The sequence below is a fragment of the Zonotrichia leucophrys genome, chromosome 23 (assembly GCF_028769735.1).
Source record: "Zonotrichia leucophrys gambelii isolate GWCS_2022_RI chromosome 23, RI_Zleu_2.0, whole genome shotgun sequence".
Lineage (NCBI taxonomy): Eukaryota > Metazoa > Chordata > Aves > Passeriformes > Passerellidae > Zonotrichia > Zonotrichia leucophrys.
In genome coordinates this window covers 2,609,005-2,624,323 of record NC_088192.1, presented here as the reverse complement: position 1 = coordinate 2,624,323, position 15,319 = coordinate 2,609,005, and the positions used below count along the sequence as shown (strand labels likewise).

Here is a 15,319-nt window from a genome sequence, read left to right as displayed (position 1 = left end):
GGAAAATGGATAAATAAACACAATATTAAAAAAAACAAAACAGGAAAATGGATAAATAAATACAATGTTAAAAAAAAACCAACAGGAAAATGGGTAAATAAATACAATTTAAAGAAAAAAAACCAGGAAAATGGGTAAATAAATACAATATATATATAAAAAAGGAAAATGGGTAAACAAATACAATATTTAAAAAACAGGAAAATGGATAAATAAATACAATATTAAAAAAAAAAACTAAATAGGAAAATGGGTAAATAAATACAATATATATAAAAAAAGGAAAATGGGGAAACAAATAAAATATTTAAAAAAACGGGAAAATGGATAAATAAATACAATGTTCAAAAAAAAAACCAACAGGAAAATGGGTAAATAAATACAATATATATATAAAAAAGGAAAATGGGTAAACAAATACAATATTTAAAAAAACAGGAAAATGGGTAAATAAATACAATATTTAAAAAAAACTAAATAGGAAAATGGGTAAATAAATGCAATGGCTGAATAAACAGAAGCTTGTAAAGCTTCAGGTTAGAACTGCACGAGCTGCTGTTCTCCTGTTACTTCAGCAGCTCCAGGTTTGAGGCGCTCTTTAACAAAAATCATCAATAAAGATAAATCATCAATAAATATAAATCATTAAATAATTAAATTAATTACATTTCCAGTTTTCAGAGGGAAAAAACCCCAAAAAACCCCAAAAAACCAAAGAAAACCAACAAGAAACCAAGAAAATCCACCCAACTTTTGGGGATGTTTTGGAGATTTCGATGCTCTTGGAAGCTGCTGCAGGATCCACGGGCAGGGCTTGGTGTTAATTGATGAATTAATGATGTTAATTCTGATTTTGGCAGGTGATCAAACTCACCTTCGAGGAGTTCGAGCTGGAGAGAGGCTACGACACCCTGACAGTGGGGGATGGAGGCCAGGTCGGAGACCAGAAATCCGTGCTCTATGTGTGAGTACCAATTCCCCAATTCCCTCTTGTGGGATTGCACCTGGCCAGGTGGGGCTGAGGGTTTATAATGCCAGGATCCAGTGGGTTTGGGGCTGGTTGTTGTCACTTTTGGGACAGAAAATTGAATTTCCTTAAATTGTTCCCTCTGTGCTTTATGTGTGAGCACCATCCTGCAGGATTGCACCTGGCCAGGTGGGGCTGAGGGCTTGGGATGCCAGGATCCAGTGGGTTTAGGGATTTTTTTTTTTTTTAGTGGTTTTCTGTCACTTTGGGGACAAAAAATTGTCCCCTCTGAGCTTTATGTGTGAATTCCAATTCCCCAGTTTTCTCCTGCAGGAATGCACCTGGCCAGGTGGGGCTGAGGGTTTAGGATGCAGGGATCCAGTGGGTTTGGGGCTGGTTGTTGTCACTTTTGGGACAGAAAATTGAATTTCCTTAAATTGTTCCCTCTGTGCTTTATGTGTGAGTACCAGAATGCAGGATTGCACCTGGTGACCATTCCAGAATGTACCTGGCCAGGTGGGGCTGAGGGCTTGGGATGCCAGGATCCAGTGGGTTTAGGGATTTTTTTTTAGTGGTTTTCTGTCACTTTGGGGACAGAAAATTGGATTTCCTTAAATTGTTCTCTCTGTGCTTTATGTGTGAGTACCAGAATGCACCTGGCCAGGTGGGGCTGAGGAATTAGGATGCAGGGATCCAGTGGGTTTGGGGCTGGTTGTTGTCACTTTTGGGACAGAAAATTGAATTTCCTTAAATTGTTCCCTCTGTGCTTTATGTGTGAGTTCCAGAATGCACCTGGCCAGGTGGGGCTGAGGGTTTAGGATGCCAGGATCCAGTGGGTTTTGGGGCTGGTTGTCACTTTTGGGACAGAAAATTGAATTTCCTTAAATTGTTCCCTCTGTGCTTTATGTGTGAGCACCATCCTGCAGGATTGCACCTGGCCAGGTGGGGCTGAGGGCTTGGGATGCCAGGATCCAGTGGGTTTAGGGATTTTTTTTTTAGTGGTTTTCTGTCACTTTGGGGACAGAAAATTGGATTTCCTTAAATTGTTCTCTCTGTGCTTTATGTGTGAGTACCAGAATGCACCTGGCCAGGTGGGGCTGAGGAATTAGGATGCAGGGATCCAGTGGTTTTTGGGGCTGGTTGTCACTTTGGGTACACAAAATTGTCCCCTCTGAGCTTTATGTGTGAGTTCCAATTCCCCAATTTTCTCCTGCAGGATTGCACCTGGCCAGGTGGGGCTGAGGGCTTGGGATGCCAGGATCCAGTGGGTTTAGGGATTTTTTTTTTTAGTGGTTTTCTGTCACTTTGGGGACAAAAAATTGTCCCCTCTGAGCTTTATGTGTGAATTCCAATTCCCCAATTTTCTCCTGTGGGAATGCACCTGGCCAGGTGGGGCTGAGGGTTTATAATGCCAGGATCCAGTGGGTTTGGGGCTGGTTGTTGTCACTTTTGGGACAGAAATTTGAATTTCCTTAAATTGTTCTCTCTGTGCTTTATGTGTGAGCACCATCCTGCAGGATTGCACCTGGCCAGGTGGGGCTGAGGGCTTGGGATGCCAGGATCCAGTGGGTTTAGGGATTTTTTTTTTTTTTTTAGTGGTTTTCTGTCACTTTGGGGACAGAAAATTGGATTTCCTTAAATTGTTCTCTCTGTGCTTTATGTGTGAGTACCAGAATGCACCTGGCCAGGTGGGGCTGAGGATTTAGGATGCAGGGATGCAATGGATTTTGAGGCTGGTTGTCACTTTGGGTACACAAAATTGTCCCCTGCTTTATGTGTGAGTACCAGAATGCACCTGGCCAGGTGGGGCTGAGGGCTTGGGATGCCAGAATCCAGTGGGTTTAGGGATTTTCTTTTTTAGTGGTTTTCTGTCACTTTGGGGACAGAAAATTGTCCCCTCTGAGCTTTATGTGTGAATTCCAATTCCCCAATTTTCTCCTGCAGGAATGCACCTGGCCAGGTGGGGCTGAGGGTTTAGGATGCAGGGATCCAGTGGGTTTTGGGGCTGGTTGTCACTTTTGGGACAGAAATTTGGATTTCCTTAAATTGTTCCCTCTGTGCTTTATGTGTGAGTACCAGAATGCACCTGGCCAGGTGGGGCTGAGGGCTTGGGATGCCAGGATCCAGTGGGTTTAGGGATTTTTTTTTTTTAGTGGTTTTCTGTCACTTTGGGGACAAAAAATTGTCCCCTCTGAGCTTTATGTGTGAATTCCAATTCCCCAATTTTCTCCTGCAGGATTGCACCTGACCAGGTGGGGCTGAGGAATTAGGGTGCAGGGATCCAGTGGGTTTGGGGCTGGTTGTTGTCACTTTTGGGACAGAAAATTGGATTTCCTTAAATTGTTCCCTCTGTGCTTTATGTGTGAGTTCCAGAATGCACCTGGCCAGGTGGGGCTGAGGGCTTGGGATGCCAGGATCCAGTGGGTTTAGGGATTTTTTTTTTTTTTAGTGGTTTTCTGTCACTTTGGGGACAGAAAATTGGATTTCCTTAAATTGTTCCCTCTGTGCTTTATGTGTGAGTACCAGAATGCACCTGGCCAGGTGGGGCTGAGGAATTAGGATGCCAGGATCCAGTGGGTTTGGGGCTGGTTGTCACTTTGGGTACACAAAATTGTCCCCTCTGTGCTTTATGTGTGAGTTCCAGCTCCCTCCTGTGGGATTGTACCTGGCCAGGTGGGGCTGAGGAATTAGGATGCAGGGATCCAGTGGGTTTAGGAATTTATTTTTTTTTTAGTGGTTTTCTGTCACTTTGGGGACAGAAAATTGTCCCCTCTGAGCTTTATGTGTGAATTCCAATTCCCCAATTTTCTCCTGCAGGAATGCACCTGACCAGGTGGGGCTGAGGATTTAGCATGCAGGGATCCAGTGGTTTTTGGGGCTGGTTGTCACTTTGGGTACACAAAATTGTCCCCTGCTTTATGTGTGAGTTCCAGCTCCCTCTTGTGGGATTGCACCTGGCCAGGTGGGGCTGAGGGTTTAGGGTGCAGGGATCCAGTGGGTTTGGGGCTGGTTGTTGTCACTTTTGGGACAGAAATTTGGATTTCCTTAAATTGTTCCCTCTGTGCTTTATGTGTGAGCACCATCCTGCAGGATTGCACCTGGCCAGGTGGGGCTGCAGGATCCAGTGGTTTTAGGGCTTTTTTTTTTAGTGTTTTTTTGTCACTTTGGGGACAGAAAATTGTCCCCTCTGTGCTTTTTGTGTGAGTACCAGAATTCACCTGGCCAGGCGAGACTGATGCAAATTTGGAATATCTGTGGCTGAGCAAGGTGCAGTGCCTGGAATCTTTCCCCAGGAAATTTTCACTAAATTCCTGCTGCTAATCCTTCCTGGGATTTATTTTTATTTTTAATAATCTGGGAGGATGAATTGAAAAGTAATGAAATGGGAGAGAGCTGTGAAGACCACAGCGCTAATTAATGTGCTTGAAAATCCATGGATCACTTTTCCCAGAGTTTTCTGCCCACTCTTAGCTGGATTATTCAGGAATAATACCTGGATACAAAGCGAGGTTTCTTTGGAAGAATCAAAATGCAGCAACTCCTGTCAAAGGCAATAATTCCAATTTTTTTCCTTGGCTGTTGCGGAGCTCAGCCCTGCTGCCTTCCCAGTCAAGGAATGCACTTGAGGGGAGATGCAGAGCAGCAAATTCCACCCCAAACTGAGCTGGGAAGGATTTTTTTCCAGGCTCGTTCCCAAATGAAAATGGGAGCAGAGAAGATTTTTAGGCTGTAGGAATTTAATTTTCTGAATTAACAAGCACCCAAATCAATCCCCCACCCCAGCTTGTTCAAAGTGGGGTGGCAAAGGATACAGAAAGCTTTGAAGCTCCTTTTCCTGGTGGTTTTTTTTCTCTTGGAGTTTTCCTCATTCCTGCCTGGCTGCTGCTTCAGTAAATAAACTGAGAATCAACAATAACACTCCTGAACATCGCTGGGATGCAAAGCAGGCACTAAAACAAGATCACTTCTTCATTTAACAGCACCCTGAGATCAATAAAATCCTGCTGCAGGTCAGGGAAATCAGAGCAGAGCTTGGCTGGGATTGTGATTGCAGGAAAAACAAAACAAAAACCAACTCCAGGTTCAGAGCCTGGGCATGGTGTCCCTGTCCCTGGGGCCTGTGAGGGACAGGGACAGGGCCTGGATGGGCAGGACAGGTCTGTGATGCCCAGGGTGGCCCCATTTCCCTGAGATCCCTGTCCTGGAGAGGAGCTGGCACCTGGCAGGGAGCAGAGTTGGTGTCACCTGCACTGGGGGGTGACACAGAATCCTGGGGTGGTTTGGGGTAGAAGGACCTTAAAGCTCATCCAGCCATGGCAGGGACTCCTCAAACTGTCCCAGGCCGCTCCAAGCCTGTCCAGCCTGGCCTTGGGCACTGCCAGGGATGCAGGGGCAGCCACAGCTGCTCTGGGCATCCTGTGCCAGGGCCTGCCCACCCTCACAGCCAGGAATTCCTCCCCCAAATCCTACAAAATTCTCCCTTTTTCCAGTTAGAAGCCATTCCCCCTTTTCCTGGCACTGCAGTTCTGGTGCTGAGTCCTTCTCCAGCTCTCCTGACAGGTGCTCTGAGGGCTCCACTGAACATTCCCTAATCCAGGCTGAGCATTCCCAACTTTCCCAACCTGGATCACATCTCTCCTCTGGCAGGAGCAATTTCTCCCCAAAATCCCACCCAATTCTCCAATTTTCCAGTTTGAATTCATTCCCCCTTGTCCTGGCACTGCAGTTCTGGTGCTGAGTCCCTCTCCAGCTCTCCTGACAGGTGCTCTGAGGGCTCCACTCAACTTTCCCTTCTCCAGGATGAACATTCCCAGCCTGGATCCTGTCCCTTTATCAGCCTCACATCCCTCCTCTGGCAGGAGCAATTTCTCCCCAAAATCCCACCCAATTCTCCCCTTTTCCCAGTTTGAATTAATTCCCCCTTGTCCTGGCACTGCAGTTCCTGAAGCTGCTGTGAGGGCTCCACTCATCTTTCCTTCTCCAGGCTGAACATTCCCAATTCTCCCAGCTTGGATCACATCCCTCCTCTGGCAGGAGCAATTTCTCCCCAAAATCCCACCCAATTCTCCCCTTTTCCAGTTTGAATTAATTCCCCCTTTTCCTGGCACTGCAGTTCTGGTGCTGACAGGAGCTGTGAGGGCTCCACTCAACCTTTCCTTCTCCAGGCTGAACATTCCCAATTCTCCCAGCCTGGATCCTGTCCCTTTATCAGCTTCACATTCCTCCTCTGGCAGGAGCAATTTCTCCCTCAAAATCCCACCCAATTCTCCCTTTTTCCACTTTCCCAGCTCTCCCAGCCTGGATCCTGTCCCTTTATCAGCCTCACATCCCTCTGCTCCAGCAATTCCCTGTCCCCTTCTGCTGAGTTTACTTTTATCCAGGAGCCTTTCAAGTGCTGCTGTTGTAGCTGGGGCCAGGCCCAACCCAGAGCTGAACACATCAATTGGGATTTATTTAAACCCTGCAGGAAAGATTAAAAAAAAACCCTCTCACCCCTCTCCACTTGCTGTTAATTTCTGAATTTCTCGCAGATAATACCTGAGCAGAAACAGGATAATCACAACATTAAACACAGGCAACACAAGAGCCCTGCTCCTGGAATAATCATCCCACCCACACAAACGCTGCTCCTGGGAAGGGAGGCAGGAGCTGAGCTCCATCTGCCTGTGCCAAAGATGCTCCTGCGGGGGTGGGGGATAAAGCTCTGAAGCTGTGCTGAGGTGATTAATCCCAGAGGCTGAATGAGCCTCGTTAATAGGGGGAGATATCAACGATATTTCCCTCAATTTCAGCCCTCCTGGGAGGATGCTGAGGGGAAGGCAGAGCCCTGATCCTGCTGGGGTTAGTGGCACTTCTCAGGGGCTCAGGGCTGTTCAGCACGTTTGGATTCTCAAGGGCTCACAGGGTTTTTGGCATGTTTGGATTCTCAGGGGCTCAGGGCTGTTCAGCACGTTTGGATTCTCAAGGGCTCACAGGGTTTTTGGCATGTTTGGATTCTCAGGGGCTCAGGGCTGTTCAGCACATTTGGATTCTCAAGGGCTTATTACAGCGACCTTAGACGGTCACTGTGGTGAGAGAAGGACGAGAATCTTGTTTCTTGATCAGAAGGCTGATTTATTCATATAAGATATATAATACATTATAACTAAGTATAGTTATAGGAAAAAGAGGAAGAAAAGGAAGAAAAAAAGGAAGGAAGAAAAAGAGAGGTTGCAGAGAGCAGCTGTGCTAAGAATAGAATAGAAAGAATGAATAACAAAGTTCTGTGTTCAAGGAATCTCCCCTGCGCTGCTCCTTTGATTGGCCCTTAGTTGGAAACATGCAAAATGAGCCAATCACAGGATCACCTGCCACATCTCACAACAGCCGATAACAATTTGTTTACATTCTTCTTCTGGGGCCCTTTGCTTCCCAGAAGAAGGACAAATCCCAAAGAAAGGATTTCTATGAAGAAATGTCTGCGACAAGGGCTCACAGGGTTTTTAGCATGTTTGGATTCTCAGGGGCTCAGGGCTGTTCAGCACATTTGGGTTCTCAAGGGCTCACAGGGTTTTTGGCATGTTTGGATTCTCAGGGGCTCAGGGCTGTTCAGCACATTTGGGTTCTCAAACTCTCACGGGGTTTTCAGCCCATTTGGGGCTCCTGCTGGTGACGAGGTCTCTGCTGTTGAGATGACCCCAAGGTGTTGGAAAGTCTCTTTTTCCCAGCCCTGAGACCCAAGAAGAAGTCAGGATTCCTTGGTTCTCCTTCTCAAGGTTGTTTATTTTTCTTTATCTGTCTGGCAGGTCAGGTTGTGGCACAGTCCCTGCCCTTGGAATGGAGTTAACTTTTTATACTAAGAACTACGTGTACTTTATTTACAATAATTTCCCAATGCCTATCACCTATGTTAGACAGTGAGCTTCTACCTTAAACCAATCTAAAAGTGCCAACATCACAGTAGAAGATTGAGGCCAAGAAGAAGAAGAAGAAGGACAGATCACACCCAGATTCCTCCATCTTGCCTCTTGAACCCCCATTCTAAAACCCCAAAATTCTACTTTTTCACCTTCACTATCATTCTACTCAAACTCTTGTGGCTTGTAAATCTTCACACAAAGTTGGTAATTGTTTCCATGGGTTAAAATGGAAGGCTCAGGTGGTTTTGACTCCATGCCAAGGTCTCTGAGCCCCCTACCGATGTCAGATCTCAAGATCTGAGTCCTGAGGTGCTGAGCCACCGAGACCACCTTGGGGGTCTCGGGAGTCCTGGAATGTTGCCAGAAGTGTCTGGTGGCTGGACTTTGGTCCTACACAGGAGACGACAAGGATGAGGGCTTCACCAGGGTGAATGGTGAAGGGATTGGTTAATTAGAGGGTGAGACACAGGGTTTAGGATTTCTGTACAGGGGGGTTTAGAGGAGTAAGATGGAGGAATTGGGGCGTGTCCTGCCCTCCTTCTCTTCCTCTTCTCCTCCATCTTCTTTGGCCACGGTGGCACCTTTGGATTGGTTATTACTGAGAGTGCACCGAGTTATAAGAATAAATGGTATTGGGGAAAAATGATAAATATTGTACACGTAACCTTGGGTATAAAGATAGGTGACCGCCCGGAGGGCAGCACAGTGTGCTCATGGCTGGCTGCTGAGCAGAGCTCTGTTCGGCTGAAAGAAAATCTTTTAGATAAACAATTAATAAACATAAAAACCGAAAGAAGAACTGAAGCCTCTTCTCGTCCTTCGATACGCGGCTGCCCCAAGGCCACCTCGGGCCTTTCCAGGCCCCTCAAACAGCCGAGATAAACCGGACACTGACGAGGAAAGAGGGCAGGAAGAAGAAGAACAGAAGGAGGACAGGACACACCCCAATTCCTCCATCTTACTCCTCTAAACCCCCCTGTACATAAATCCTAAACCCTGTTTCTCACCCTCTAATTAGCTAATCCCTTCACCATTCACCCTGGTGAAGCCCTCATCCTTGTCGTCTCCTGTGTAGGGTTAAAGTCCAGCCACCAGACACTTCTGGCAACATTCCAGGACTCCCGAGACCCCCAAGGTGGTCTCGGTGGCTCAGCACCTCAGGACTGAGATCTTGAGATCCGACATACCAGGGTCTGGAATAACCCAGGGCAGCCAGAGGAATGTTCTGGATTCCGGCACTCTGGGTGCTTTTTTTCCTTTCCTAGAAACTTCTCTCAGTGCAGCAATGGAGCAGGGAATGGGTGGAAAGTCATTTTCTGTGCTCCTGGAAACTGCTGCGAGGGCAGTTCAGGGCATTCAGTCACTCAGGGCTCACTTTGGCTCCTGGGAATTTGATTTGTTTGCTGATGTTTTGCCTCAGCGAGCAGGGAAACGATTCCTTTGGCTGCTGGGTGATCTGATCCAGCAACAGCAGGGAATTGTAATTATTGCACTGAGGGTGGTGGGGCAAGACTGAACATGGAAGGATTTTCACCAGGCTCGAAAATATCCCATTTTTGGGGGTGATTCTTAATTAGTTTGGCATTTCCTTCTCTCACAGAGTCCTTTATTTGAGGGTGGTGAATCTGAGGCCACTTTGAGGCTGTTTTTATTCTAATTATGTATTCAATTATATTTTTATAATATTTATATATTATTTATAATTATAGAATATTTTATAGTACATATTCATATTATGTTTTTATTATTATGCATTATATATTATAAATTATACACTATGTTATGGTTTTATTTTATTATTATATTATTTTAATTCTTATCATTTTAACAGCATTTTATTAATATAATATACAATTTTATGTTATAATAAAAGCATATAAGTATATATTTTATTATATTACTATATTATTCTATCACTATATATTATATATTATGCTTTCGTTATATTATATAATTTTAATTATTATTATAATTTTAATGTTATTTTACTAATATAATATGTAGTTTTATAATATTATAATTTAATAGTATATAATTAATATAAACATATAATATGTAAAATAATGATTATTTTAACTAGTTTTTATATATTACATTATTTTAATTTATTTTTTAATATATTTTTTATATATTACATGATTTTAATTTGTTTTTCTTATTTATTTTTGCAGCCTGACAGGCACCACAGTCCCTGACCTCATTGTCAGCACCCAGCACCAGATGTGGCTCCTGTTCCAGACCGACAGTGTCAGCAACCTGCTGGGCTTCAAAGCCACCTACGAAGGTAACCCAGGCTCCTCCCTCCCAATTCCCCTTTTCCCAAAATATCAGGGACAGGGGAGAAAAGGGAGCTCCTCTAAATAAATCAAAAATCAGTGCAGATATTGGGGAGAAAAGGGAGCTCCTCTAAATAAATCAAAAATCAGTGCAGATATTGGGGAGAAAAGGGAGCTCCTCTAAATAAATCAAAAATCAGTGCAGACACTGGGGAGAAAAGGGAGATCCTCTAAATAAATCAAAAATCAGTGCAGATATTGGGGAGAAAAGGGAGATCCTCTAAATAAATCAAAAATCAGTGCAGATATTGGGGAGAAAAGGGAGCTCCTCTAAATAAATCAAAATGGGTGCAGGGATTGGGGAGAAAAGGGAGCTCCTCTAAATAAATCAAAATCAGTGCAGATATTGGGGAGAAAAGAGAGCTCCTCTAAATAAATCAAAAATCAGTGCAGATATTGGGGAGAAAAGGGAGATCCTCTAAATAAATCAAAAATCAGTGCAGATATTGAGGAGAAAAGAGAGCTCCTCTAAATAAATCAAAAATCAGTGTAGACACTGGGGAGAAAAGGGAGATCCTCTAAATAAATCAAAAATCAGTGCAGATATTGGGGAGAAAAGGGAGCTCCTCTAAATAAATCAAAAATCAGTGCAGATATTGGGGAGAAAAGGGAGCTCCTCTAAATAAATCAAAAATCAGTGCAGATATTGGGGAGAAAAGGGAGCTCCTCTGAATAAATCAAAGCTCTGCAGGTTTGGTTTTATTTTATTTTTCCTTAAGAGTTTCCTTTCCCATCCAAGCTGGGTGAGGGCTGTCCCATTGCCATTTCAACCATTTCAAACACCATTGCCATTTTGGTGTTTTATTGGGAAAAAAAAATGGGAATTTCAGCTGATAGCAACAGGTTGTGCCTGTGGGAAGGGATGGGATGGGGAATCTCTGGTTCCAGCAGATCTCTGGTGTCAACTGGGCTCTTTCAGGTGAAATCAAAGTTAATAAAAGTTAATATTGGGATTTTTTCAAAGAAACTCCCAGAATGCAGCAAGATTTGAGTGATCAAGTCTGGCCTAAGCTTGTGTTTGCTGTTGTCACGGGCGTTGGGATGTTTTGACCCCATGGAGGCACGGAACAGGATGGGCTTTAAGGCCTCTTCCAACCCAAACCAGTCTGGGATTCCCTGAAGGAGATAAAAAAGCATCTAAAGAGGAAACACAGCAAGGAGGGGGTGAATTAAAAGGAAAAATCCCTTCCTGCCCCTCCCTGCCCCCCAAAACCAGCAGAGCAGAGCAGGTGCAGCGCTAGGCCTGGCCTTGCTAGGACCAGCATCACATTAAGGCCTGTCCTGAGCTTTAGGCCAGGCTTAAACACCAGGAACAGGACCTTGGCAAAAACAGCTCAAAGCCCTTCTGTGGCTCCTGCTTTGTGACAAACTCAACCCATTAAATTTCATTTAAATTAAATTAAATTTAATGGGAGAGCAGAGCACCAGGGATGGAAACCCCTTGGCCTCCTGAGAGACCCCAACACCAACAAAACAGTGAGGCGGGAGATGCAGAATCTAAAATAATATAAATCCAGGGCTGGATTCCCACCTGGATAATTGGCAAAAGAGCTGCAGGAAGCAGCAGCTCATCCCAGCAAAGTTTGAAAAAAGAAAAATAAAATCCTTATTCCTTCTGCTGAAGAACTGGAGTTCTTCATAAAGGTAAATCAATTGTATCAATTCCTGTGGTAAGATGAAAAAGTTTGATGAAAAGCACAAAGGGCAGGGGAGGAAATCTCCAGCTCCAGCCCTGCAGAGCTCCTAAGCCTCTTTGGCACCGTGGGGCTGAATTCCAGCTCTCCACAGCCAAAGCCTTGCTCAGCACTCCCCTGACAATAAACAGCTTTTAATCATCCCCTGCCTGCAGCAGGGGGCTCAGACCTGACTCAGCTCCTTCCCAATTCCAGCAGAAATCCAAATTAAATTAGTGTGGGAGCGCCCATAAATCTGGTTTTAATTTGAAATTCTGGCTTTCTATTAAAACAATGCGACAGTGAATTACAATTTGGCTTTGTTCTGGGTTTCGGTGGGGTTTTTTGTGATGTTTCTGTTCTTACCACAGGAATTTATAAAATTCATTTACATTTATGCTGTTGCTTGGCATAAACTCAGGTTCATCAGTAGAAGAAATAAAGGTTGAATGGGCTGGGAATTCTGCAGGAATATCCTGCTGGATGTGGAAGGCACCAGCTCCAGGGCAAGGAGTTTTCCCAACAAATCACCCAATTTTATTCATTCTTGGAGGCAAAAACTAAAAGGCAACAGAAACACCCTCCTCTAAATTCCTACCTGACAGCATAAGATTTAATTAATTAAACCAAGGTCATTTAAGTACAAAATCCTGAGTGTGAAGTAAAATCCTTTGGGCTGGAATGAGATAAAAATGGGATCATTTTCATTCATTCTTGGAGGCAAAAACTAAAATGCAACAAAAACACCCTGGTCTTGATTCCTCCATATTCTTACCTGACACCATTAGCTTTAATTAATTAATTAAGCCAAGGTCATTTAAGTACACAAATCCTGAGTGTGAGGTAAAATCCTTTGGGCTGGAATGAGATAAAAATGGGATCATTTTCATTCATTCTTGGAGGCAGAAACTAAAAGGCAACCGAACCACCCTCCTCTAAATTCCTACCTGACACCATAAGCATTAATTAATTAAGCAAGTTCATTTAAGTACAAAATCCTGTGTGTGAGGTAAAATATTTTCCTGGGTGTTTCCTGACTGGGGGTGAAATTTGTGGGGTTTCCACAGTCTCAAAAATCCTTCACCCTGTGGCTATCCCTTCCAGAAACCTGAGTTTGACTTGCTGGCAGCTCCAAAAATCCTCATTTTCCCTCAGAAAAAAAATCCTCATTTTCCCCTCAGAAAAAATCCTCATTTCCCCTCAGAAAAATCCTGATTTCCCTCAGAAAAAAATCCTCATTTTCCCTCAGAAAAATCCTCATTTTCCCCTCAGAAAAATCCTCATTTTCCCCTCAGAAAAAAAATCCTCATTTTCCCCTCAGAAAAATCCTCATTTCCCCCTCAGAAAAATCCTGATTTCCCTCAGAAAAAATCCTCATTTTCCCCCAGAAAAAAATCCTCCTTTTCCTCTCAGAAAAATCCTCATTTTCCCCTCAGAAAAATCCTCATTTTCCCCTCAGAAAAATCCTCGTTTTCCCCCAGAAAAAAATCCTCATTTTCCCTCAGAAAAATTCTCATTTTCCTTCAGAAATGAAGCAGGCAAGGGCAGGAATTCCCAGGGAGGAGCATCCTGGATCTGGGGAGGTGTGAGGGAGTTTTTTTTCTCATTCCTCACCCAATTTCCCACCCACCACCCTCAGCCAAACATCACAAAGAGCTCTGCAAAATTCCTGCTGCCACATTTTCCCTCAGAAAAAAAGCAGTTTTGTCAAAAAATTTCTCCCCTGTATGAATAATATTTGATGGAGGAAGCTGTGAAAGATTCATGTCAACTTGTTTCCTTTCAATAATGTCAAAACACTTGGTTTGGATGTTCTTGTTTAGTTTTGACTTTTATTATTCTAATGTGGAAGTGATTTTACTTTAAACATTCATCAGGAGGAATGTTTCAATCTTATTGAAGTAACATGTTTTGATATTTTTGAATCACTCCTTTTTTTTTTAAAATGGAACTTCTGCCCTGCTCAATATTTCATGGATTTTACTCCCTCACACAAAGAAATGCAGGAACCAGGGGATTTTTCTCAGGTCAAAAAATGGAATTTCCGAATAAATTCCATTTCCTGACCTCTGTGAGGTGATGAACCTTCGAGCTGTGTTTGCTGCTGACAAGGAGAGGGTGGGAATTGGGAGCTGGAATTCTCATTTTCCTCCCATTTTTAACCCCCTGATTTGAGCTGGGGTTGTGCAGAATGACAGGAAAAAGTGAGGAGAGTGGAGACCCTGCAGTGATTTCTTTATTCTCTCTCATCCAAGGGTCAAAATGCTGATTTTACCTCACTTGGCTGCATTTTTTTATGAGCTCCTGATGCCTTACCAGTTTTTACTGATCCTTAAGCTCCCTGATTTTACTGATGCTGCACATTCCCAGTTCCCTTTGGAATCCCAGCTCTGGAAATTCTGCTTTTCCCCAAGCTGGAGCTGCTTGGTGCAGAATTCCTGTGGTTCCCATCCCTGCAGGGCCACCAGCCCAAGCTGAGGGAAACATTTGGGGCTGGCTCTGGGTTTTTGGCATCTCTGACCCTTCTGGGGATGCTCCGGGGCCTTCAGGAGGATGGGGCTGCCATGGCTCAGGCAGGAATTTTTTGTGTCCATTTGTGGAGTTTTGGGGCTGCCAGGATGGAAATTTTTTGTGTTGATGTGTGGAATTTTGAGATTACCATGATGGAGTCAGGGAGGAATTTTTTGTGTCCATGTGTGGAATTTTGGGGCTGCCACAATGGAATTTTTAATGTCCATTTGTGGAGGAGTTTTAGGGCTGCCACAATGGAATTTTTAATGCCCATTTGTGGAGGAGTTTTAGGGCTGCCACAATGGAATTTTTTGTGTCTATATGTGGAATTTTGGGGCTGCCAGGATGGGAATTTTTTGTGGTTTTGCGTGGAGGACTTTTGGGGCTACTACAATAGGAATTTTTCGTGTCCATGTGCAGAGTTTTGGGGCTGCCAGGATGGGAATTTTTATTTTCATTTGTAGAGGAGTTTTGGGCCTGCCACAATGGGAATTTTTTTATGTCCATGTGTGGAATTTTAGGGCTGGAGCTGCTTGGTGCAGAATTCCTGTGGTTCCCATCCCTGCAGGGCCACCAGCCCAAGCTGAGGGAAACATTTGGGGCTGGCTCTGGGTTTTTGGCATCTCTGACCCTTCTGGGGATGCTCCGGGGCCTTCAGGAGGATGGGGCTGCCATGGCTCAGTCAGGAATTTTTTGTGTCCGTTTGTGGAGTTTTGGGGTTGCCACAATGGGAATTTTTTGTGTCCATTTGTGGAGTTTTGGGGTTGCCACAATGGGAATTTTTTGTGTCCATGTGTGGAGTTTTGGGGCTTCCAGGATGGAAATTTTTTGTGTTGATGTGTGGAATTTTGAGATTACCATGATGGAGTCAGGGAGGAATTTTTTGTGTCCATGTGTGGAATTTTGGGGCTGCCAGGATGGGAATTTTTAATG

At 44.1% G+C, this 15,319-nt stretch overlaps 1 protein-coding gene across 2 annotated transcripts in view; it reads left to right on the top strand.

Annotated features, from left to right (window-relative positions):
* Positions 1 to 15,319, top strand: part of CSMD2 (CUB and Sushi multiple domains 2) — a 347,705-nt gene that overhangs the window by 180,886 nt on the left and 151,500 nt on the right. The window contains exons 12-13 of one of the 2 annotated variants that reach the window (XM_064731593.1): positions 861 to 964; positions 10,038 to 10,150. The exons of the other annotated variant lie outside the window; for it this stretch is intronic. Of the exons in view, the coding sequence (XP_064587663.1) occupies positions 861 to 964; positions 10,038 to 10,150 (217 nt within the window). The remainder of the gene's footprint in view (positions 1 to 860; positions 965 to 10,037; positions 10,151 to 15,319) is intronic. 2 annotated transcript variants of the gene reach the window in all.